The sequence below is a fragment of the Scyliorhinus canicula genome, chromosome 2 (genome assembly GCF_902713615.1).
Source record: "Scyliorhinus canicula chromosome 2, sScyCan1.1, whole genome shotgun sequence".
Taxonomy (NCBI): domain Eukaryota; kingdom Metazoa; phylum Chordata; class Chondrichthyes; order Carcharhiniformes; family Scyliorhinidae; genus Scyliorhinus; species Scyliorhinus canicula.
Window position 1 is genome coordinate 129,480,489 of NC_052147.1, and position 25,490 is coordinate 129,505,978.

General features: G+C 51.2%; 1 protein-coding gene across 2 annotated transcripts in view; it reads right to left on the reverse strand.

Annotated features, from left to right (window-relative positions):
- lss (lanosterol synthase (2,3-oxidosqualene-lanosterol cyclase)) overlaps positions 1-25,490 on the reverse strand; it is a 99,163-nt gene that overhangs the window by 69,220 nt on the left and 4,453 nt on the right. Inside the window, exons 1-5 of one of the 2 annotated variants that reach the window (XM_038786538.1) lie at positions 18,341-18,447; positions 18,021-18,189; positions 7,929-8,067; positions 7,326-7,434; positions 2,251-2,372 (exon numbers count right to left, since the gene is read on the reverse strand). In XM_038786538.1, the coding sequence (XP_038642466.1) occupies positions 2,251-2,372; positions 7,326-7,434; positions 7,929-8,067; positions 18,021-18,189; positions 18,341-18,369 (568 nt within the window). In that variant the 5' untranslated portion in view covers positions 18,370-18,447. Of the gene's footprint in view, positions 1-2,250; positions 2,373-7,325; positions 7,435-7,928; positions 8,068-18,020; positions 18,190-18,340; positions 18,448-25,490 lie in introns of those variants that run through there. The other variant, XM_038786549.1, reaches the window with a different exon arrangement.

The following is a 25,490-nucleotide window of genomic DNA, read 5'->3' on the forward strand; positions in this document are numbered from 1 at the left end:
ACCTTTCTTTGTTCTTTGATATCAGTCCTGGTCCTGCCCAGATGTAACCCGCCCAGTTTGCACTGGTCCCACTTCCCAGTGCCGCTCCCATTGCCCAGGAATCTGAAACTCTTCCTCTCACAGCATCTCTTCAGCAATGTATTCATCTGATATATCCTGTTATTTCTACTCTGACTAGCACTGGTAGTAATTCTGAGATCACTACCTTTGAGGTCCTACTTTTTAATTTACTTCCCAACTCCATATATTCTGCTCTTAGGATCTCATCCCTTTCTTTTTAACCCATGTCATTTGTACAAATGTGTACCATGACCACTGTCCGTTCATCCTCCCCCTTCAGCCTTTAAGCCGTTCTGAAGCATCCTTGACCCTAGCACCAGGGAAGCAACATAACATCCTGGAGTCTCGTTTGCATCAACAGAAATGCCTATCCATTCCCTATAACTATTGCATTCCCATATTTTTTACTCTTTCCCTGTGCAGCAGAGCCAATCATGGTGCAACAAGTTTGTCTGTTGCTGTTTTCCCCTGCGGGGTCATTCCCCTCAACAGTATCCAAAACGGTATATCTGTTTTGCAGGGAATAGCCAGATGATTCCTGCATTGTCTGCCTAGTTCTCTTGCTCTGCCTGGGGATCACCCATTCCATTCCTGCCTGTTGACCCTTTAGACTGAGGTGTGGCCGCCTCTCCATACGTGCTATCCACAATACTCTCTGCCTCTCAGATGCTCCACACTGTCTGCAGCCGCCGCTCCAGCTCAGAGGGCTCCCAGGAGCTGTGGTTGGAAACTCTTCCTGCACACATGCTGGCCTCGGGCACTGGAAATTTTCTGGCTTCCCATATAGAGCAGGAAGAGCACACCATGGTTTTGAGCTCTCCTGCCATGACTTACCCCTTTAGATTAAATTAAATCTTTTGGAAGATACTTAATATCAAATCATATAAATTACACTGTGGTCCTCCTCCCCTGCTCTACACTGTTAGAGAATATAGCCCTTACAAATGATGAACCACAAAATAAGACCTTAAAAACTACAAGCTATACAAGTAGGAAATGCTTAACTGACATTGCTTCCACTTGTCCTGCATCACTTTTGACTATAAACTCGCACTGCACTCAGTCTCATTCGCTCTGTCGCTCCTTTATCCACACAGCTCCACTCTCAGTCTTGCTCTTTCTGTCATACTACTAGCTGCTGCTCCATACCCTGGCCATTTGTTCATTTATTACCTTAAAGTGATATCAGAACATCATAATTCCAGGGAAACAGGCCCTTCCCACTTCACATTCCTTGTGCCTGACCCCGTCCTCTATCCTCCCTTGGATCCCTCTGGTGCTCCCAACTCCAATCCACAGCCATCAAATCCCTTACCCATGTTGGGCCCGAGCCTCAACGCAAGCTGCCATCCTCCTGCTCTCCTGCCTTGTGTTGCAATGTTCAACAAGGAAGACCTCAGACAAAATGTAAAAAGCTGCCTGTCAACATGCCACTTTAAATGAACGTAAACTGAATGTCACAAGATTTTTGTGATTTTGTTAACTTTATAAGAAGGTCGGTGTGGTGAATGTAATATATGTTAATATATATGTTAATTCACGCTGTTGTTGTAAGCGCAGTAGCGCAGTCCTACCACTAGGGGGAGTAGCGCTGGGAGCACTTAGGAACTTGTACTGGGCTCCACCCTTGGTTCCGCCCACGACTCCTCCCCCTAGTGCAGCTGTATAAATACCCTTGTCCAGAGTCAGCCTGAGTTCACTACGAGTTCATCGACAGGTAACAGGCTGGCTCTGAAGTAAGTCGATTAAAGCCTAGATTTACATCGGAAACACGTGTCTGGTGAATTGATGGTTCCATCAGTAGGTAATCACAAACATTTTTAGATGAGTATTTATGGCATGCAAATGTATTCCAAGTAGTAACTCGCTTCAGAATGGTGCAAGGCCCTTTATCATTTTTTGTTCTGCCTCAAGCAGCTTTCAATATCTAGAAAATCAAAGGTCGTTAGATTCACACTCTCCTTTTGTTTATTCTTCCTGTTCTATCCAATCGGCCTCTTGTTGCAGATTTACCCACTTTATTATTTCAAATTAATAATAAAAGCCTCTTCCTGAATCGTCTACAGGCTTTGTTTTGGAAGCGTTACGGAGTACTGTTGCTTAGCATTTGTAATCATTTTACCTCAGGCAACTATAAATCTTGAGGAAAAAGTTCCTAATGCACTGGTTTAAATTATTTGGACACCTAACCTTTATCATGAAGGATATTTCTTGCTCGCACCAGGTTGGGGTCATCTGGCCCAACCCCAAGGATTCGGAGGGCTGTGTAATTCAGTGCTGTTCCAAAAACCGTTGACTTGTCCTCCACATGCCTAGCAATCAAATCAAACACATGGGTCATATTTGGCATTAAGATACAGCAAAGTGCCAGAAACAAAGCAAAGCACAGGTTTAATATTAACCCAAGAACAGCAGTGCTGACCTCAGCATTGGTGAAATCACAACAGTCGGTCATTCTACATCTTACTGAAGATGTGGGTTTCCTCCAGGTACTCTAGTTTCCACCCACAGTCCAAAGATATACGGGGTAGCATGATAAATTGCCCCCTAAGTGTCCAGAGATGTGCAGGTTAGATTATGGGGTTATGGGGATAGGGCGGGGTGAACGGTGGAGTGGACATGGATAGAGTCAGCTCCCTTGAAGGGTCAGTGCCGACTCATTGGGCTGAATGGCCTCCTTCTGCACTGTAGGGATTCTATGATTCCATGAATGACATTAGCGAGCCACTTGGGTTTCAATAACACTCCCAGCAGGTTTCATGCTCATTTTTATTTCGATGCCAAATCCAGAATGAGCAAGTTTGCCAAATTAAATTTGACAACATCTCCAGTTGGGATTTCAACCCACAACTTTGAGATTGGTACCATAACAGCAACATGACATCCATTCCACATGGTAGCCATCTCAGTCACCGTTTGGCAATGGCAGTATTGAAATCGAGAGAGAAATAACATCAGTCCAGGACTATTCTCCCCTTTCTTTGTAAGGGGAGGATAGTTGGCAGGGAGCAGAACTGGCGCGAATTTGAGGTGGTGGTATAGCTTCAGAACAGTAAATATAAATAACTTACCTCGGGGATTTGCGGCCACGTCGTCAGGGAGCGGAGTTGGCACCAACTCGGGAAGGCGGAGCTTTGGAAAAGTATGCATAAATAACTTACCTGTTGGGTATCGGGGACTGTGGGGAAAAAACTAAATCCTGAAAAATGACGTCTCAGTAAAGCTATGACCTGGTTGTTTGGTTGGGAATCTGTTCTAAATTTGAAAAACTAGAGTAATTAAGTAGAGGAGTAACTGGGAGATTAGTGCATTGAGCATTTAATATTTATTGGAGAAATCTAGCACAAGGGACCATATAATTAATTTTAACTTAACTTTAATACATATTTATTTTAATGTAATTGATCAATTAGTGTGAAATTTAATAACTATTTATTTTGAGGTACTTAATTAATTGATGCTAGCAGTCAGTCAGTAGGGTGCAGTGCTCTAACTAACTGTGAGATGTGGGAGGTCTGTGCTTCCAGCGTTCCAAAGGCAGCTCCTCACAGACCGTGTGGTTCGTTTGGAGCAGCAGTTGGATGCACTAAGAGAATGAAGATAGCAGAAAGCATCATAGGCAGGAGTCATAGAGGCGTGGTCACACCCAAGGTGCAGGCAGATAGATGGTTGACCACTAGAAAGGGGAGGGGGGGGGGGCAACAATAGCAGTGGCACCATCTGTTGCTCAGCAAGGAGGATCAAAGCGCAGTAGAGCAATAGACATAGGGGACACCATAGTTGGGGCACAGATAGGCGCTTCTGTGGTCGTGAAAAAGACTCCAGGATGGCATGTTGCCTCCCCGGTGCCAGGGTCCAGGATGTCACTGAACAGCTGCAGGTGGTCATGGTACGTGTTGGTACCAATGACATAGGTAGAAAGAGGGATAAGGTCTTACATCAAGAATTCATGGAGTTAGGCAATAGACTAAAGAGCAGGAACTCTTGGGTTGTAATCTCTGGATTACTCCCAGTGCTACGTGCTAGTGAGTACAGGAATAGGAGAGTAGCATAGATGACTGCGTTACTTAAGAATTGGCGCAGGAGGGAGGGTTTTAGATTCCTGAACCATTGGGACCATTTTCGGGGAAGTAGGGACCTGTACAAGGATGACGGTCTATATCTAAACCAGAGCGGGACTAACATCCTTGCTGGCGGGTTAGTTAGTGCTGTTGGGAAGGGGAGCAGGTGGATAGCAGAATAGGGACACAGTATAACAGAAAAGCAATCAGGTCATAGGGAATACAGGGAGAAAGACAAGGCTGGATGGCCTCTATTTAAATGCCAGGAGTATTTAAAAAAAGTAATCACTTATTGTCACAATTAGGCTTTAATGAAGTTACTGTGAAAAGCCCCTCGTTGCCACATTCCGGCGCTTGTTCGGAGAGGCCGGTACCGGAATTGAACCCGCGCTGCTGGCATTGTTCTGCATTACAAGCCAGCTGTTCAGCCCACTGTGCTAAACCAGCCCACTGTGCTGAACCAAAGGTAAAACGGATGAGTTAAGGCAATGATTGACACATGTGATTATGATAGAATAACTAGCACAGAGACATGGTTGAGTGGGGGACAGAATTGGCAGCTCAACATCCCAGGATATAGAATCTTCAGGCATGACAGAAGAGGGGGTAAAAAAGGAGGCATTGCATTATTAGTTAAGGAGGCAGTTACTGCAATAAGGAGAGATGATATCTTGGAGGGAGCCATCAAATGAAGCTTTGTGGGTGGAGCTTAGGAATAAAATAGGGACAGCTACGTTGCTAGGTGTTTATTATAGACCCTCAGATAGTCAACGGGAAATTGAGGAGCAAATATGTGCGCAATTCGCAGAGGTATGTAAAAATAAGAGGGTGATTAGGTGAATTCAACTTTCCCCAAATTAATTGGGATAGCTATCATGTTAAGGTCTTGGATGGAGTAGAGTTCTTAAAATGTATAGAGGTGACCCTTTTAGCTCAATATGTGCAGGATCCAACAAGGGATGGTGCAGTGCTGGACCTAATTCCGGGGAATGAAGCCAGACAGGTGGTTGATGTGTTGGTGGGGGAGCATTTTAGTGATAGAGACCACAAAATTTAAATTTATTATGGACAAAGAAATAGACAAGTTGCAAAAAAGTTTTTGGATTGGGCGAAGAGTATGCTTTAACAAAAAAAGGCAGGATCAGGCCAAGGTAAACTGGAAAGAGTTACTTATGGGGAAATCTACAGAAGAATAGCGGGGAGCATTCAAAGGTGAAATGGGGAGGGTACAGGTCCAATATGTTCCCTCTAGGGTAATAGGAAGGTGTAACAAACACAGAGAACCAATGATGACTAGAGACATTCAGGATACGATAAGGAAAAGTATAAGGGGAACAAGACTACAGAGGCATTTGTGGCATACAGAAAGTGCAGGATAGAGCTTAAGAAATCAATAAGGAGAGCAAGAGGGGATATGAGAAAGCTCTGGTTGGTAAAAGTAGGGAAAATCCGAAGATATTTTATAAGTATAACAATGGAAAGAGGATAACCAGGGAATGAGTAGGACCAACAGGGAGGAGTGGGTGGAGTCAGAGGACATTGGTAGGGTGCTGACCGAATATTTCACATCTGTCTTCACCCAAGAGAATGAGAAGGTAGGTATGGAACTCGGAGAGAAAGATTGTGAAGTTCTTGAGAAAATTGTCATCTGGAGTGACAAAGTATTGAAGGTATTAACGGGATTAAAAGTGAACAAATATCCAGGTCCAGATGAATTATGTCCCAGGATGCTGTGGCACACGAGGGAGGAGATTGTCGGGGCTCTGACCATGGGGGAGGTGCCAGAGGACTGCTGATGTGGTCCCACTATTTAAGAAAGGCTGTAGAGATAAGCCAGGGAACCGCAGACCAGCGAGTCTCATGTCAGTGGTTGGGAAACTACTAGAGAAGATTCAGAAGGAGATAATCTATCTCCACTTGGAGAGGCAAAGTTTGATCAGGAATAGTCAGCATGGCTTTGTCAGAGGGAGGTCAGGCCTAACAAATTTGATTGAATTTTCTGAGCATGTAATCAAGTGTATAGATGAGGGTGGTGCTGTCAATGTAGTTTACATGGATTTCAGCAAAGCCTCTGACAAGGTCCCAGGTCTTATTAAGAAGGCAAAAGCACATGGGATACAGGGTGATTTGATGAGGTGGATTCATAATTGACTTAGCTGTAGAAGACAGAGGGTGATGATAGATGGCTGCTTTAGTGTCTGGAAGCCATTGATGTACCACAGGGATCCGTGGTCGGCCCCCTATTGTTTGTCATTTCTATAAATGACATAGATGACTATGTAGGGGTAGGATCAATAAATTTGTGGATGACACAAAGATTGGCTGAGTGGTTAACAGTGAGTTTGAGTGCCTTGGGTTACAGGAAGATACAGATGGCATGGTCAAATGGGCGGTAAGTGGCAGATGGAATTTAGCCTTGAAAAATGTGAGGCGATACACTATGGAAGGAGTAATTTGATAAGGAAGTATACTATGAAAGGTCTGACACTGGGAAGTTCCGAAGAACAGAAGGACCGTGGCATGTCTGTCCATAGATCTTTGAAGACAGAAGGGCAGGTTAATAGGGTGGTGAAAAAGGCATATCAATCAGGGCATAGATTACAAAAGCAGGGAGGTCATGATGGAGCTGAATAGAACATTGATGAGGCCACACCTGGAGTACTCTGTGCAATTCTGGTTGCCACATTATAGGAAGGATGTAATTGATAATCAACCTGTTTGGCAATGTTGTGACCACACTTTCCATGACCATCAAGTTCTGAAGTGGAATTTGAAAGTGGAACCTGTGGCTCTGAGGCAGGGACCCACTGTGCCACCTGACCTCTTTATAAAGAGTGTGGAGTTGAAAAGGAATGATCAGAATTGGATCTTGCAATGTGACTAAACCCCATTCTTCACACCAACATGGCATCTATCACCTTGTTACTCCCATTTCAGAGTGAATTGCTAGCATCTCTTTGCAGGAAATACTGATTTTGTGCAAGGACTGTAAATTCTGGTCCATTATATATTATTTGGATGGCACAGGAATTCAAATAATCAGTGAAGCACGGTTCAGTAAGTGAGCCCTTCACCTCTTTTCCCTAGGTTAGACCAGTCTGCAGCACAAGGTGGCACAGAAGGGGTGCAAACGCAAGATCAGGTCATTAACAAACTTGATCTCTACTCAATGTTGTAACTTGTAACAAATTTATTTGTACTTACAAACCCCAGCCTCCATCTGGAAGTTGCACTGATCGCAGATATCGAACCATTTCCTTCTTCTGAGCCTCGGTCAGCGATATCTTTGCGACATGACATGTAATCAGGAGCCCTAAAAAGGAGAAAGAACGGTTTTTGATTTGTGAAAATCATTATATTTAACGGTCCATTCCCAAAATTGAAACTATCCTTCTGGGGTTAACGTGGACTGCGCCACAATTATTCGAGTTCCTCATTTCCCAATCTCAGTCACGCCATCAGAAAACATGGAAGACATATCTCTGGACAAAATAGAAAGCGTCAAGAAAGTAGATGATGTTCCTCTTGCTTCTCTCTCCTTACTTTTCCTGATGAGATATGGGGTGTGATGCAGGGAGATACAAAAAGATCAAAATGAATCCCTCAAACCCCAAGCCTATACACCAACACTATACATTACACCTCAACAGTTCAGTTCCCTCTCCAGTTGTTGTGGTCTCATCTTCATTGGAAATATTGGGCTTCAAGGTGGATTTATTTGTTCCGCAAATTCCTTTCCCTGGCCTCAGAAACAAGTGCCCGATAGAAGTGTATCCAAGGTCCATTTCCATAATGTTGCTGACTAACCTGGTAGAAGGAAGAGTGGTCCACCATAGTCACCAGCCCAATGTCCATCCTCCGCCTGTAATTGTGCATAAAACCTCATTCCTTGTAGAACTGCCTCTTGTGGTGCACCAGCACTTGATAAATCCCTGGTAAATTTACTCTGAAACATCAAGACACGATACACATTGATTTATTTCAGCATTGCCCCACCCCAGAAATTTGCAGCTTAAATATACAATTTTGATTCATAACATCTGGAAAACAGGCTTGCAAATGAAAAAGATGAGGGGAACTCGTAATGCTGGGTCGTGATGTATAATTTTAATCTCTAGTTCTATATACAAAATTATATTTATAAATGACAATTTGAGATCTTTGCCATTTCTGAACTGTTCATGTCTGGTTGAGAATGGCATAAGTTGGTTGATTTCAGAGGGCACTCCTATGCTGGGTCACGTTTTACTTTTTCTTCAAGGTATCCAGTTTGTTTTAAATCCTCGATTATTACTGCTGCCGTTTCCTTTTTCTTTCATCAGTGAGAAAGATATTGCAAAAAATAAATAAATAAATAAATAAATGGACAGGTTATGAGGTTGAAGACTTTATGGTGAGATTTAACATTTGCACTCCCAAAGCGAAAGCAAGAATTTTTACTGATATGAACCAAGCTGCTAGGCTCAGTAATATCCCCAAAGGGTACTGATGGCAGCTAGCTTCCTTACCAACAGGTTCAGTAATTCCTTCCAGGTTTTGTCCTGCATATTGTTGTCGGCTCGATAGTGACATGCATTAATCCAGCTCTCTCTCACTCTTTGGGATTTGGGTATCGCTGGCAAGGCCAGCATTTGTTGTCTCTTAATTGTTCTTGAGCGAGTGGCTTGCTAGGCTTTCAGAGAACAGTTAAGAATCAACGATATTGCTGTAGATCTGGAGTCACATTTAGACCAGACCATCCGCAATGGACATTAGAGAACCAGATGGGCTTTCTATGACAATTGATGGAAGTTTCATGGAGGCTAGGTTTTCCATTTCAGATTTCTTTATTGAATTTAATTTCCACCAGCTGCTTTCTTGGATTTTAACCAGAGTCCGCAAAGCATTTTTCTTAATCTGAGTTACTAGTCCAGTGCTATTACCATAACACCACTATATTCCCTATTGGTTCTCGTGTGCTCTTTCCTCTCAGCATTGGCACGTTTCTGACCTCAAGTTCATTGATCTGAAATGGAGGGTCCTCACAGCAACTGTTCCTAATCTGCATCGTGTGTTAAGAATTGCATTTCTATTAATGTTACTCCAGTGACCCTGCGTGTTCAGATTCAGTATCCCTTCTCGGTTATATTCCAACTGGGTTTTCAACTCTGATTGGATGTATTCAGGTTTACTCACAGGACCTCCAGCCACACTTCCATGTTCCTGCCAATGTTTGCTTGGCACATGCATCATTGGACCGCACCCGCTTCCCACACCAATTGGAAAGATAATACTCTTATTTCAGCTGGTGACTTTTGGCTGGAGTCAAGCAGCCTTCCTTTCCTGTTGTTTTTTTGATAATTCAAAGTACTTTGAAAAAACAATGTTTTTAATGCTATCATTTGTCTCCCACAATGCTTACAGCAGTGCCCTGGGTGATTAATATTTAATTCCTGGAGACCACAGGGCAATCCACGAGGATTTGGTAACAATACTCCCAACATAGCTACAGGATAATGGTTTAAACAGTCACTGCCAATTAAATCATTCAAAACGTTGCAAATAAAATGCTGACTGTCAGCAAGGATAATGGCACCGTGGGGGAGTGCAGCCTACAGTATAGCCACAGCATCATGGGGCAAATGACAGGCCAAGGTGAGACACAGAAAAACACAACTCAAAAGGGTTCCATAATTACGGGAATAAAATGGTGTTTCTATACCCACTGTGTAATTGAAAATATGGAAAGATGTGTCATTTGAAACATGGACGTCTGGCAATATCTGGTCTGAGAGAAACATTAGAGAATACAGGGCAAGATCCCACGAAGGGTTAACATCAGCTGCAAAGAGCAGGATTATAAAATGCAGATTCCTTCTCCCAAGCAAACACACAGGGTTTTTGTATGAAGCTAAAAACAATGGCTCACACCTTAATTGAAAGTAACTATCTGGAAAAGCATGGATGAAGGTTTCAGTTGAATTAAGTGACGAATGTTTAAAACAGGCAGGTCTTTCAAGTAATAAACAAGTGGATTTTAGCATACAGCTAAAAACAATGTTTCACACCTTCATTGAAATTAACTCTTAGCAAGCAGCTGGAAAGGAAAGGATGAGGTTCAGTTGAATTTGGTGATATTTCTAGGTGTGAAATTCTGGTAACACCAAGTAAATTAAAGAAAATTAAAGTCTATGAGAAACATAATTTAAAGCCAAAATCAAAGTCAAAATTATGAGCTGAAGAAATAATTGGAAAATAAAACTATAGGAATGACAGGAATTAAAAGTAACACCTATTCAAACCAAAGCATTTTTGAAAATCACAAAGGAACTTTGAACATCACAAAGGACAATGTAATCAGATCTGAGGGCTGAGGCCATGCCCAAAATGAATACTTAGTTGTATTAGAATGTTTAGATCAAAGATACTTTTTACAATCAAAGTGAAATAAGTTACTTTACAATAAAGTCATAAAAACTTAATAACTGTTAGAAAGAGAATATAAACCCAAAGACCAGAGCAGAACCAGAACTGGGAGAGAAGGAACAAGAGAAGCAGAGTCAGCTTACAGCCAGCTCGGTCATGGGAAAGATAAGACATAGCAGCCGAGCTAAATCAGCTAATACATCTAAGGAAGACTAGAATTTAAATAGGAGTCAGAGTCAGCTCAGAGATAGCCAGCTGTCATAGCTCAGTACATGGGATCAAGACATAGCAACCGAGCTCACCAGTGAATACATCTAAAGAAGACCAGACTTTAAAGAAGATTAATTGTCAAGTTGGGCCTGAAGGTCCCTTCAACCAACCAGAAGGATCCAGAAGCAAGATCCTTTTACCTTTCTGTAAAGAAAGTGATTGCAGCTTTTAAGAAAAAATATTATAAAATAACTTAATTTAACCTGAAACAGTGGTTATTCCTAAGTCTACTTTACTTACTTAGCAATGCGGGACCCATGATCGGTGCTGCTAAGTGGCAAGTAGATGAAATCTTCGGTGAAGGTATGGGTTATACCGGGGGATAACTTGAAAATATAGTTTGTCCCGAATAGCACCCACCGAAGCCTACATCGGAGTCAGGGAGTGAGAATCCCTGTTCACCATTTAGAATGTCGGCCCTTTTTGGTATAGGGGGAATTCTAAGAATAGTGGTGAGTGTTCAACAACTGGTATGACCCCCATGTGTTGTGTTGCTCCCTGACGCAGTGCAAAGGATGATGGTGAAGGGGCAATTTTGAAGGGATGGAGAGAAATAGAGAAGTCGTGGGCTGTAGTCCACATCGGAACCATTACAAAATACTGAGAGGCCTAGATAGAGTGGACTTGGAGAAGATGTTTCCACTAGTAGAACCCGAGGACACAGCCTCAGACTAAATGTATGATCCTGTAAAACAGAGATGAGGAGACATTTCTTCATCCAGAGGGTGGTGAATCTGTGGAACTCATTGCTGCAGAAGGCTGTGGAGGCCAAATCAGAGTGTCTTTAAGCCAGAAATAGATAGGTTCTTGATTAATAACGGGACTGGGTTACGGGGAGAAGGCAGGAGAATGGGGATTTGAAACGTCAGCCGTGGTTGAATGGTGGAACAGGCTCAATGGGCTGAATGGCCTAATTCAGCTCCTAAATCTTATGGTCCAACCACTGACATGGATAGGAAAATGGTTGAGAATTTGTAGTCAGACTTTCAGGAGCTCGGGAGGAAATTAAAAAGTAGTGCCTCAATGATTGCGATCTCTGAATTAATCCAATTGCTACATGTAACTAAGTATGAGATGCAGAGGATAAAACAGATGAGCATGAGGCTGGTGTAATTGTTCAGGAGGGAAGGGTTTCGGATTCCTGAGGCATTGGGATCAGTTCCAGGATCTGTTAAAGGTGGATACCTGAGCAGTATTGCGACCAATATCACATGGAAAGGTTAGCGAGTACTGTGGGGGAAAATTCTAACAAATTTGGCAGGGGTGTGGACACGTGAATGAACATTAGAGAGGAGAAAAAGAGTGAACAGATAACAACTCGAGTGCTCTTTGCCTCGCCTAAAGAATAGTTCAGGAATAGAAGAGTTCAGACAACAGGGAAAATGCAGGCAGTTTAATTAAGGTAGATTTTAAAGTACATGTGCATAAAAATGCACGTGTTGTAGTAAATCAGCTTGTTCAGCTGCATGTGCAAGTCGCCACATAAGAGACCAGGCTCAAATAAGTAAAGGGTGAGGAACTGAATATTCCTGTCCACAGGATATTCAGCAATGATCGGGGCAGATAAATGAAATGGCAGGCAACTTTGATCAAATTAACTATTAAAGCAGTGGAGATGGATGATGTAGTCAAGGAATTAGAGTTATTTGAGTTTGATTAAAAGAATTGAGGAGCTATCACACTAGAGAGCATACTATAGGCCATTAAATAATGGGAAAGAGATAGAGGAGCAAATTTGCAGACAAACTCAAATAAAATTCAAGAACGATTAAGTAGTGATAATGGCACTGCATAGGGTCAACTCCACCTCCACGTGCGCAAGGCTCAGCCTGACGCAACTAAAAGTGGTACATAGAGCCCACTTAACAAGAACCCGTATGAGTAGGTTCTTCCCGGAGGTGGAAGACAGATGTGAACGGTGCCAAAGAGGCCCGGCCAACCACGCCCACATGTTCTGGTCTTGCCCCAGACTCGTGGAGTACTGGACAGCCTTCTTCGAGGTTATGTCCAAAGTGGTGGGAGTGAGGGTGGAGCCATGCCCGATAGTGGCGGTCTTCGGGGTTTCAGAACAGCCAGATCTATTCCTGGGGAGGAGGGCGGACGCCCTTGCCTTTGCCTCCCTGATCGCCCCCGCCGTAGAATCCTGTTTGGCTGGCGGTCAGCAGCACCGCCCAGAGCTGCAGACTGGCTGTCCGACCTCTCGGAATCTCTCCAAATGGAGAAAATCAAATTTGCCATCCGAGGGGCGGACGACGGCTTCCACAGAACGTGGGAGCCATTCATGCAACTGTTCCGGGACCTATTTGTGGCCAATGTACAAGAGGAAGAATAGTCGGGGGAAGGTAGCGGGAGGGGGGGGGGCTACAGGTTCGTTACGGGATTTGGATGGCTAGCTAAGGCCCAAAACCAAACTAAATAAACATGTTGGGGGGGGGGGGGGGGGGGGGGGGGGGGGGGGGTGCAGTTACTACTACGAAGATGCTTACCTGTAAATATGTATGTTAATTTTTGCGTGTTTGTTTTTTTTTTCTCTCCTAACAATTTGTAATTTGTTCAATATAAAATATGAAAACTGAATAAAAACATTTATAAAAAAAAAAGTAGTGATAATGAAGGACCATGTCTCCAAATATAAACAGCATAGCAGCAATCAAAAGGGCAAAGAACACGAGGAATTCCTGAAATGGATGCAAACGCATAGCAGTATAAGGAGTTAATTCTAACGAACTTTGTGATATGCTAATGAGACATTGTATACATCATCACTGGAAGTGATGCAATGTCACATGATCTTGCTCTCTGTTGTAGACCTCCCAGTTAGACCTTTTTTAATAAAGTTATTGTTTTCCTTACCCAGCAGATTCTCAATATTCTGTGTTGGCACAACAAGGCCATGAATATTGTAAAGAACTTTCCTGTTCAGTGTTTCTAGATCAACCAGGAAGGAAAGAGCCTTCTAAGCTGGACCTCATTCTCGGGAATGAGTGGCACAAGTGGAGGATATTACAGTGGAAAAGCGTTTGGGGAAAAGTGATATTAGCAAATTCCACAGATTGACCACTCGCTGGGCGAAGAAATTTCTCACCTCAGTCCTAAAAGGTTTACCCTTTATCCTCAAACAAAAACCCCTAGTTCTACACTCCCCCGCCATTGGGAATCTACCCTGTCTAATCCTGTTCGAATTTTGTAAGTTTCTAAGAGATCCTCTCTCACTCTTCTAAACTCCAATGAATATAATCCTAACCGATTTAGTCTCTTATATGACAGTCCCACCATCCCAGGAATCAACCTGGTAAACCTTCGCTGCACACCCTCCACAGCAACCACATCCTCCTCAGATAAGGACACCAAAACTGCACACGCTACTCCAGGTGTGGCCTCTCCAATGCCCTATATAATTGCAGTAAAACATCCCCATTCCTGTACTCAAATCCTCTCGCTATGAAGGCCAACATACCATTTGCCTTCTTTACTGCCTGCTGGTACTGGTGTGCTCACTTTCAGCGACTGATGTACAAGGACACCAAGGTATCGCTGAGTATCCACCCTCTCAATTTACACTCATTCAAATGATAATCCGCTTTCCTATTTTAGCTACCGAAATGGATAACCTCACATTTATCCAATTATACTGCATCAATCAAGCCTGTGCCCACTCACTCAGCCTGTCCAAATCCCGCTGAAGCATCTTTGCATCCTCCTCACAGATCACCCTCCCACCCAACTAAAGTTACTGTGAAAATCCCCTAGTTAGTTACCACACTCCGGTGCCTGTTTGGGTACACAGAGGGAGAATTCAGAATGTCCAATTCACCTAGCAAGCGTGTCTTTTGGCATTTGTAGAAGGAAACCGGAGCGCCCGGAGGAAACCCACGGATACACGGGGACAAAGTGCAGACTCCACACAGACAGTAACGCAAGTGGGAATCGAATCCGGAACTCTGGCGTTGTGAAGCAACAGTGCTAACCACTGTGCTACCGTGCCAACCTTTGGTATCTCTCGAAGGATTTGAGGTGTCTGCTGTACATTGTCCATGTTTCTGATGCATACAGGAGGGTGGGGACCACGTCTGCTCTGTAGACCACGAACCTGGTGCTGTTCCTCAGGCATCCGAAGACTGCACTGGTGCATTGGATGTTGGATTTTGTCGTCAATGTCTGCTCACACTGAGGAGGAGGCTGAAGTATGGGAAATGTTGTTTAAGAGCTCACTGTGGATATTGATGATCAGGGGGCAGCTGTGTGCAGCAGGAGCAGGTTTCCGGAGGCTCATTCTCTCATATGCCTCAGTGAATGCATCGAGGATGGTTTGTAGCTTGGCCTCTGAATGTGCGCACACACAGGCGTCGTCCAGGTTGAGGTGGTCTTGGTTCTGGCTTGGAGGTGACGGAGGTTGAACAGTTTCCCACTTGTCCAGTAGGTTAGCTCCATTCAAGTGGGGGTTTCAGAGTGATGGGGTGGAGTGAAGATGGGGATAAGCGTTGGTGTGATGATGCTGTTTCCATACATATTAGGTCTGTGGTGGTTCCATTGGTGAGGATCACGGTTTGCATGTCACAAAATTTAGAATATTAGTAAACGGTTGTTTGTCAAACTGGTCCAGTTTATACATTGGTGTTCACCAGGAGTCAGTATTAGGGCCACTGACTCTTTTCGTACTTATTAATAACTTGGACAGGGCATAACTTCAAAATTTGAAGATGACAAAATCAGAAATGTAGTAAACAATGAGGAGGATGGAAAAGACTTCAGGAGGCCATAAACATAGCCATGAAATGGTAGATGAATTTCATCACAGAAATGTGAACTCATACATGTAGGACACATGAACAATATGAACCAAATGGTACAATTTTAAAGGGAGTGCAGGAATAAAGAAACTTGAAAGCTCATGTTCACAAATCTTTGAACGTGGCAGGGAAAACCAAAACAAAGAATACTCAGGTACAGTCGACCAGGCTAGATGGGATTGAGGTTCACAAGGAGGTGTTAGCAATTTTGGAAAGTGTAAAAATAGATAAGTCCCCTGGACCAGATGGGATTTATCCTAGGATTCTCTGGGAAGCCAGGGAGGAGATTGCAGAGCCTTTGTCCTTGATCTTTATGTCGTCCTTGATCTTTATGTCGTCTTTGTCGACAGGAATAGTGCCGGAAGATTGGAGGATAGCAAATGTTGTCCCCTTGTTCAAGAAGGGGAGTAGAGACAACCCTGGTAATTATAGACCTGTGAGCCTTACTTCGGTTGTGGGTAAAATGTTGGAAAAGGTTATAAGAGATAGGGTGTATAATCATCTTGAAAATAACAAGTTGATTAGCGATAGTCAACACGGTTTTGTGAAGGGTAGGTCATGCCTCACAAACCTTATTGAATGTTTTGAGAAGGTGACCAAACAGGTGGATGAGGGTAAAGCAGTTGATGTGGTGTATATGGATTTCAGTAAGGCATTTGATAAGGTTCCCCACGGCAGGCTATTGCAGAAAATATGGAAGTATGCGACTGAAGGTGATTTAGCGGTTTGGATCAGTAATTGGCTAGCTGAAAGAAGACAGAGGGTGGTGGTTGATGGCAAATGTTCATCCTGGAGTTCAGTTACTAGTGGTGTACCGCAAGGATCTGTTTTGGGGCCACTGCTGTTTGTCATTTTTATAAATGACCTGGAAGAGGGTGTAGAAGGATGGGTTAGTAAATTTGCAGATGACACGAAGGTCGGTGGAGTTGTGGATAGTGCTGAAGGATGTTATAGGTTACAGAGGGACATAGATAAGCTGCAGAGCTGGGCTGAGAGGTGGCAGATGGAGTTTAATGCGGAAAAGTGTGAGGTGGTTCACTTTGGAAGGAGTAACAGGAATGCAGAGTACTGGGCTAATGGCAAGATTCTTGGTAGTGTAGATGAACAGAGGGATCTCGGCATCCAGGTACATAAATCCCTGAAAGTTGTCACCCAGGTTAATAGGGCTTTTAAGAAGGCATATGGTGTGCTAGCCTTTATCAGTAGGGGGATTGAGTTTCGGAGCCACAAGGTCATGCTGCAGCTGTACATAACTCTGGTGTGGCCGCTCCTGGAGAACTGCGTGCAGTTCTGGTCACCACATTATAGGAAGGATGTGGAAGCTTTGGAAAGGGTTCAGAGGAGATTTACTAGGATGTTGCCTGGTATGGAGGGAAGGTCTTACGAGGAAAGGCTCAGGGACTTGAAGTTGTTTTCGTTAGAGAGAAGAAGGCTGAGAGGTGACTTAATAGAGACATATAAGATAGTCAGAGGGTTAGATAGGGTGGACAGTGAGAGTCTTTTTCCTCGGATGGGGATGACCCAACACGAGGGGACACAGCTTTAAATTGAGGGGTGGTAGATATAGGACAGATGTCAGAGGCAGTTTCTTTACTCAGAGAGTAGTAGGGGTGTGGAACGCCCTGCCTGCAACAGTAGTAGACTCGCCAAATTTAAAGGCATTTAAGTGGTCACTGGATAGACATATGGATGAAAATGGAATAGTGTAGGTCAGATAGGCTTCAGATGGTTTCACAGGTTAGTGCAACATCGAGGGCCGAAGGGCCCGTACTGCGCTGTAATGTTCTATGTTCTAAAACCCACCTTTGGCATAAATTTCATCAATAGCGTTGCAGAGTACTAAAGCAAGGAAATTATGCTAAACCTTTAGAAAATGTAGGTTATACCATAGGTGGTGTATTGTATCCAATTCTGGACACTGTACTTTAGGAGGATGTCAAGGCCTTGGAGAGCAGAGGAGATTTTCTGGAAGGTTATCAGGGATGAAGGAAGTGGTTATGTGGAGAAACTAGGGAAGTTGCTTTTAAAGCAGAGAAAGCAAAGATATTTGATAGAGGTGTTCAAAAATCATGGATGATTTTAAGAAACGGAAATATGGAGAAACTCTCCAGTGCCAGAAGGGTCAGTAACCAGAGGATACAGCTTGACAGAAGATTATTGACAAAAGGATCAGAGGAGACAAAACTTTTTATATGTTGAGTTGTGGTCTGGCTAAATACTTGATGGTGGCCGATTTACAGAGATGTGATGATTGGGATTAACTGGGTAGCACAGGCACAATAGACCAAATGGCCTCCTCCTGGTCGGTATCATTCTGTAATTCTATGAATACAGATGATGAAAGAGACTCCAATGAGTTTTTGTTTTCAATGTCACTCCAGACTTTGCTTTTTCAGTAAGATTACATTTAATTCCTTACACTACAGATACGTACAGTGTTGAGACCCAATGAATGTAGCTCCAGCATTGTTTGAGGCCTGTCTTCTGCATCTCTGTAATCGATATATCTCCAGGTCTGTCTACCCTCAACATTAGACAGCCTCCAGTGGGTCAGGTCTGTTGCTGGCTCGGTTTTATATGGGCCACCCCTTCTGCGCAGACATCTGTGAACAGGAGAAATGCACATCATGTGGAGCTGACCCAATCCCAGTGTTGATCCTGCCAGGGCCAAGAGGTCACTGACTGCCACATGCACTCTTAAGGATTTGCCCCCGGTCCTCGATGCCTGCTGCACTCAGCTGGAAACAGACTCACCTGCAAATTCCTTCCTGAAGATGTTCCATTCCTCCTAAAACAATCAGAGGACTTCGACACTAAAGTTTTCTGACCTTTTCCAAAGGCGCTGAGGAGGGCTGGGGAGGTGGAACAACGGACCTGCCGCAAACGGGTGGGGTGGAGCGACGGGCCGGGCAAAGGGGGGGGGGGGGGGCGACCGGATGGGCAAAGGGGGGGGGGGGGGAGAGAGGGCGACCGGGTGGGCGGGGTGGGCGACCGGGTGGGCGGGGTGGGCGACCGGGTGGGCAAAGGGGGGGGCCGGGTGGGCAAAGGGGGGTGGAATGACCGGGTGGGCAAAGGGGGGGACGGGACAGGGTGGGAAAAGGGGAGAGGGACCAGGTGGGCAAGGGGGGGGGGGACCGGGTGGGCAAAGGGGGGGGGGGGGGGGAGGAGAGGGACCGGGTGGGCAAGGGGGGGGGGGGAGAGGAGAGGGGACGGGGGGGCAAAGGGGGGGGGGGGGGGGGGGGAGGGAGGAGGAGAGGACGGGTGGGCAAGGGGGGGGGGGGGGGGGGGGGTGGGGGGGGGGGGGGGGGGGGGGGAGGGGGGGGGGGGGTAGGAGAGGGACCGGGTGGGCAAAGGGGGGGGGGACCGGGTGGGCAAAGGTGGGGGGGGGGGGGGGGGAGAGAGGGACGGGTGGGCAAGGGGGGGGGGGGGTGGGGAGGGGAGGGAAGGGGGGTGGGGGAACGGGTGGGCAAAGGGGGGGGGGGGGGGGGGGGGGGAGAGGGGAGAGGAGAGAGAGGAGGGACCGGTGGGCAAGGTGGGGGGGTGACGGGTGGGCAAAGGGGGGGGGGGGGGGGAAGGGCGACGGGTGGGCAAAGGGGGGGGGGGGGGGGGGGGGGGGGGGGGGGGGCGAGGGCGAGGGGGGCAAAGTGGGGGGGACGGGAGGGCGACCGGGTGGGCAAAGGGGGGGGGGGGGGCGGGAGGGGCGACTGACTGGGCAGGGGGGGGGGGGGAGGGCCTGACTGACTGGGCAAAGGGGGGGCGGGAGGGCGACCGGGTGGGCAAGGGGGGGGGGGGGACCGGGTGGGCAAGGGGGGGGGGGGGGGGGGGACCGGGTGGGCAAAGGGGGGGGGGGGGGGGGGACCGGGTGGGCAAAGGGGGGGGGGGGGGGACCGGGGGGGCAAAGGGGGGGGGGGGGGAGAACCGGGTGGGCAAAGGGGGGGGGACCGGGTGGGCAAAGGGGGGGGGGGGGGGGAGACCGGTGTGGCAAAGGGGGGGGGGAGACCGGGTGGGCAAAGGGGGGGGAAGGACCGGGTGGGCAAAGGGGGGGGACCGGGTGGGCAAAGGGGGGGGGGGGGGGGGAGAGAGACCAGGTGGGCAAAGGGGGGGGGGGGGGGGAGAGGGCCTGGGTGGGCAAAGGGGGGTACCGGGTGGGCAAAGGGGGAGAGAGACAGGTGGGCAAAGGGGGGGGGGGAGAAGAGGGCCTGGGTGGGCAAAGGGGGGTACCGGGTGGGCAAAGGGGGGGAGAGACCGGGTGGGCAAAGGGGGGGGGGGGAGGGGAGCCACCGGGTGGGCAATGGGGGGAGCCACCGGGTGGGCAATGGGGGGAGCCACCGGGTTGGCAATGGGGGGAGCGACGGGGAAGGCCTGAAGGGGCGGATGGGGGCATGATGGGGAATCATAGAATTTACAGCGCAGAAGGAGGGCTTCGGGTCATCGAGTCTGCACCGGCTCTTGGAAAGAGCACGCCAGAGCCTCCATCCTATCGCCGTAACCCCACCTACTTTTTGTTTGACACCAAGGGCAATTTAGCATGGCCAATCTACCTAACAGCACGTCTTTGTACTGTGGGAGGAAAGCAGAGCACCCGGAGGAAACCCACACAGACACGAGGATAACGTGCAGACTCCGCACACAGTGGCCCAAGATGGGAAACGAACCTGGGACCCTGGAGCTGTGCAGCAACAGTGCTAACCACTGTGCTACCCTGCTGCCCACAGAAGGGACGGAGGGGGATGATGGGGGGGGGGGGGAGGAGATGAGGGGAGGGGGGGAGATGATGGGGAGGGGGGAGATGATGGGGAGGGGGGGGAGATGATGGGGATGGGGGGGGGGAGATGATGGGGAGGGGGGGAGATGATGGGGAGGGGGGGAGATGATGGGGGGGGGGGGGAGAGGAGGGGGGGGGGGGGGAGATGATGGGGAGGGGGGGGGAAGATGATGGGGAGGGGGGGAGATGCTGGGGAGGGGGGGAGATGCTGGGGAGGGGGGAGATGCTGGGGAGGGGGGGAGATGCTGGGGAGGGGGGAGATGCTGGGGAGGGGGGAGATGCTGGGGAGGGGGGAGATGATGGGGAGGGGGGAGATGATGGGGAGGGGGGGGAGGAGGGGGGGGGGAGGATGATGGGGAGGGGGGGGAGATGATGGGGAGGGGGGGAGATGATGGGGAAAGGGGGGGAGATGAGGGGAAACGGGGGGAGCTGATGGGGAAAGGGGGGGAGATGATGGGGAGGGGGGGAGAGCTGAGGGGAGGGGGGAGCTGATGGGTAGGGAGGGGAGGACGGGGGAGATGATGGGGAGGGGGGGAGATGATGGGGAGGGGGGGGAGATGATGGGAGGGGGGAGAGATGGGGAGGTTGGGGAGAGATGAGGGGGTTGGGGAGAGATGTATGGGGAGGGGGGAGAGATGATGGGGAGGGGGGGGGAGATGATGGGGAGGGGGGGGAGATGATGGGGAGGGGGGAGATGATGGGGGAGGGGGGGAGATGATGGGGGGAGGTGGGGGAGATGCTGGGGGGAGGGGGGGAGTGATGGGGGGAGGGGGGAGATGATGGGGGGAGGGGGGGGAGATGATGGGGAGGGGGGGGGGAGATGATGGGAGGGGGGGGGGAGATGATGGGGAGGGGGGGAGCTGATGGGGGAGGGGGGGAGATGATGGGGAGGGGGGGAGATGCTGGGGGAGGATGTGGGGAGGGGGGGGGGGAGATGATGGGGAGGGGAGATGATGGGAGGAGGGGGGAGAAGGGGAGATGATGGGAGGGGGGGAGATGATGGGGAGGGGGGGGAGATGATGGGGAGGGGGGGGGAGATGATGGGGAGGGGGTGATATGAGGGGGGAGATGATGGGGGGGGGGGAGGGGAGATGATGGGGAGGGGGGAGATGATGGGGGGGGGGGAGATGATGGGGAGGGGGGGAGATGATGGGGAGGGGGGAGATGATGGGGAGGGGGGGGAGATGGGGAGGGGGGGGGGGGAGATGATGCGGAGGGGGGGGAGATGATGCGGAGGGGGGGGAGAGGGCGGAGGGGGGGATGATGCGGGGGGGGGGCGATGATGGAGGGGGGGAGATGATGGGGAGGGGGGGGAGATGATGCGGAGGGGGGGAGTGATGCGGAGGGGGGGAGATGATGGGGAGGGGGGGAGGATGCTGGGGAGGGGGGGAGATGATGGGGAGGGGGGGAGATGATGGGGAGGGGGGAGATGGGGGTGGGGGGAGATGAGTGGGTGGGGGGGAGATGATGGGGAGGGGGGAGATGATGGGGAGGGGGGAGATGAGGGGGGGGGGGAGTGATGGGGAGGGGGAGATGATGGTGGGGGGAGATGATGGGGAGGGGGGGAGATGGGGAGGGGGGGGAGATGATGGGGAGGGGGGGAGATGATGGGGGGAGGGGGGGAGATGATGGGGGGGGGGGGGGGGGGGAGATGATGGGGAGGGGGGGGAGATGAGGGGAGGGGGGGGAGATGATGGGGAGGGGGGGGGGGGGATGATGGGGAGGGGGGGGGGAGTGATGGAGGAGGGGGGGGGGAGATGATGGGGAGGGGGGGGAGATGATGGGGAGGGGGGGAGATGATGGGGAGGGGGGGCGATGATGGGGAGGGGGGGAGATGATGGGGGGGGGGAGATGATGGGGGGGGGGGGAGATGATGGGGAGGGGGGGGAGATGATGGGGAGGGGGGGGAGATGATGGGGGGGGGATGATGGGGGGGGAGATGATGGGGAGGGGGGGGAGATGATGGGGAGGGGGGGGAGATGATGGGGAGGGGGGGGGAGATGGATGGGGAGGGGGGAGATGATGGGGAGGGGGGAGATGATGGGGAGGGGGGGAGATGATGGGGAGGGGGGGGAGATGATGGGGAGGGGGGGCGATGATGGGGAGGGGGGGAGATGATGGGGAGGGGGGGAGATGATGGGGAGGGGGGGAGATGATGGGAGGGGGGGAGATGATGGGGAGGGGGGGAGATGATGGGGAGGGGGGGAGATGATGGGGAGGGGGGGGAGATGATGGGGAGGGGGGGGAGATGATGGGGAGGGGGGGGAGATGATGGGGAGGGGGGGGGGATGATGGGGAGGGGGGGGGAGATGATGGGGAGGGGGGGGGAGATGATGGGGAGGGGGGGGGAGATGAGGGGGAGGGGGGGAGGTGATGGGGAGGGGGGGGAGATGATGGGGAGTGGGGGGAGATGATGGGGCGGGGGGGAGATGATGGGGAGGGGGGGAGATGATGGGGAGGGGGGGAGATGATGGGGAGGGGGGGGAGATGATGGGGAGGGGGGGGAGATGCTGGGGAGGGGGGGAGATGATGGGAGGGGGGGGGAGATGAGGGGAGGGGGGAGGGGGGGGAGATGATGGGGAGGGGGGGAGATGATGGGGAGGGGGGGAGATGATGGGAGGGGGGGAGATGATGCGGAGGGGGGGGAGATGATGCGGAGGGGGGGGGAGATGATGCGGAGGGGGGAGGGAGATGATGGGGGAGGGGGGGAAGATGATGGGGTGGGGGGGAGCTGATGGGGTGGGGGGAGATGATGGGGTGGGGGGGAGATGATGGGGTGGGGGGAGATGATGGGGAGGGGGAGATGATGGGGAGGGGGGAGATGATGGGGGGAGGGGGGAGATGAGGGGGAGGGGGGAGATGATGGGGGAGGGGGGGAGATGATGGGGAGGGGGGGGAGATGATGGGAGGGGGGGGAGATGATGGGGAGGGGGGGGAGATGATGGGGAGGGGGGGGAGATGATGGGGAGGGGGGGAGATGATGGGGAGGGGGGGGGGAGATGAGGGGAGGGGGGGGGAGATGATGGGGAGGGGGGGGGGATGATGGGGGCGGGGGGGGAGATGATGGGGAGGGGGGGGGATGATGGGGAGGGGGGGAGATGATGGGGAGGGGGGGGAGATGATGGGGAGGGGGGGAGATGATGGGGAGGGGGGGAGATGATGGGGAGGGGGGGGAGATGATGGGGCGGGGGGGAGATGATGGGGGGGGGGGGAGATGATGGGAGGGGGGGAGGGGGGGGGGGAGATGATGGGGAGGGGGGGGAGATGCTGGGGAGGGGGGGGAGATGATGGGGAGGGGGGGAGATGATGGGGAGGGGGGGAGATGATGGGATGGGGGGAGATGATGGGGGGGGGGAGATGATGGGGAGGGGGGGGAGATGATGCGGGAGGGGGGGGGAGATGATGCGGAGGGGGGGGAGATGATGGGGAGGGGGGGGAGATGATGGGGAGGGGGGGAGATGATGGGGAGGTGGGGGAGATGATGGGGAGGGGGGGGGAGATGATGGGGAGGGGGGGAGCGATTGCTGGGAGGGGGGGAGATGATGGGGCGGGGGGGAGATGATGGGGAGGGGGGGAGATGATGGGGAGCTGATGGGGGGGGAGATGATGGGGAGGGGGAGATGATGGGGAGGGGGGGGAGATGATGGGAGGGGGGGAGATGATGGGGGGGGGAGATGATGGGGGGGGGGAGATGATGGGGGGGGGGAGATGATGGGGGGGGAGATGATGGGGAGGGGGGGGAGATGATGGGGAGGGGGGGGAGATGCTGGGGAGGGGGGGAGATGCTGGGGAGGGGGGGGAGATGCTGGGGAGGGGGGGGAGATGATGGGGAGGGGGGGAGATGATGGGGGGGGAGATGATGGGGAGGGGGGGAGATGATGGGGAGGGGGGGGAGATGATGGGGAGGGGGGGAGATGATGGGGAGGGGGGAGATGATGGGGAGGGGGGGAGATGATGGGGAGGGGGGGAGATGATGGGGGGGGGGGGGAGATGATGGGGAGGGGGGGGAGATGATGGGGAGGGGGGGAGATGATGGGGGGGGGGGGGAGATGATGGGGAGGGGGGGGAGATGAGGGGGAGGGGGGAGATGATGGGGAGGGGGGGAGATGAAGGGGAGGGGGGGAGATGGTGGGGAGGGGGGAGATGATGGGAGGGGGGGAGCTGATGGGGAGGGGGGGAGAATGATGGGGAGGGGGGGAGATGATGGGGTGGGGGGGAGAGTATGGGGAGGTGGGGGAGAGTATGGGGAGGCGGGGGAGAGTATGGGGAGGGGGGGGAGAGTATGGGGAGGTGGGGGAGAGTATGGGGAGGTGGGGAGAGTATGGGGAGGTGGGGGAGAGTATGGGGAGGGTGGGGGGAGAGTATGGGGAGGGGGGGGAGAGGATGGGGAGGGGGGGGAGAGGATGGGGAGGGGGGGGAGAGGATGGGGAGGGGGGGAGATGATGGGGAGGGGGGGAGAGTGATGGGGAGGGGGGGAGATGATGGGGAGGGGGGAGATGATGGGGAGGGGGGAGATGATGGGGAGGGGGGGATGATGGGGAGGGGGGGATGATGGGGGGGGGATGATGGGGGGGGGGAGATGATGGGGGGGGGGAGATGATGGGGGGGGGAGATGATGGGGCGGGGGGAGATGATGGGGAGGGGGGGCGAGATGATGGGGAGGGGGGGAGATGATGGGGAGGGGGGGAGATGATGGGGGGGGGGGGGGAGATGATGGGGAGGGGGGGAGATGATGGGGAGGGGGGGGAGATGATGGGGAGGGGGGGGAGATGATGGTGGGGAGATGAGGGGCGGGGGGGGAGATGATGGGGAGGGGGGGGGAGATGATGGGGAGGGGGGGGGGAGATGATGGGGAGGGGGGGGAGATGATGGGGAGGGGGGGAGATGATGGGGAGGGGGGGGGGATGATGGGGAGGGGGGGAGATGATGGGGAGGGGGGGAGATGATGGGGAGGGGGGGGAGCTGATGGGGAGGGGGGAGATGATGGGGAGGGGGGAGATGATGGGGAGGGGGGGGAGATGATGGGGAGGGGGGGAGATGATGGGGAGGGGGCTGAGATGATTGGGAGGGGGGAGATGATGGGGGGAGATGATGGGGAGGGGGGAGATGATGGGGAGGGGGGGGAGATGATGGGGAGGG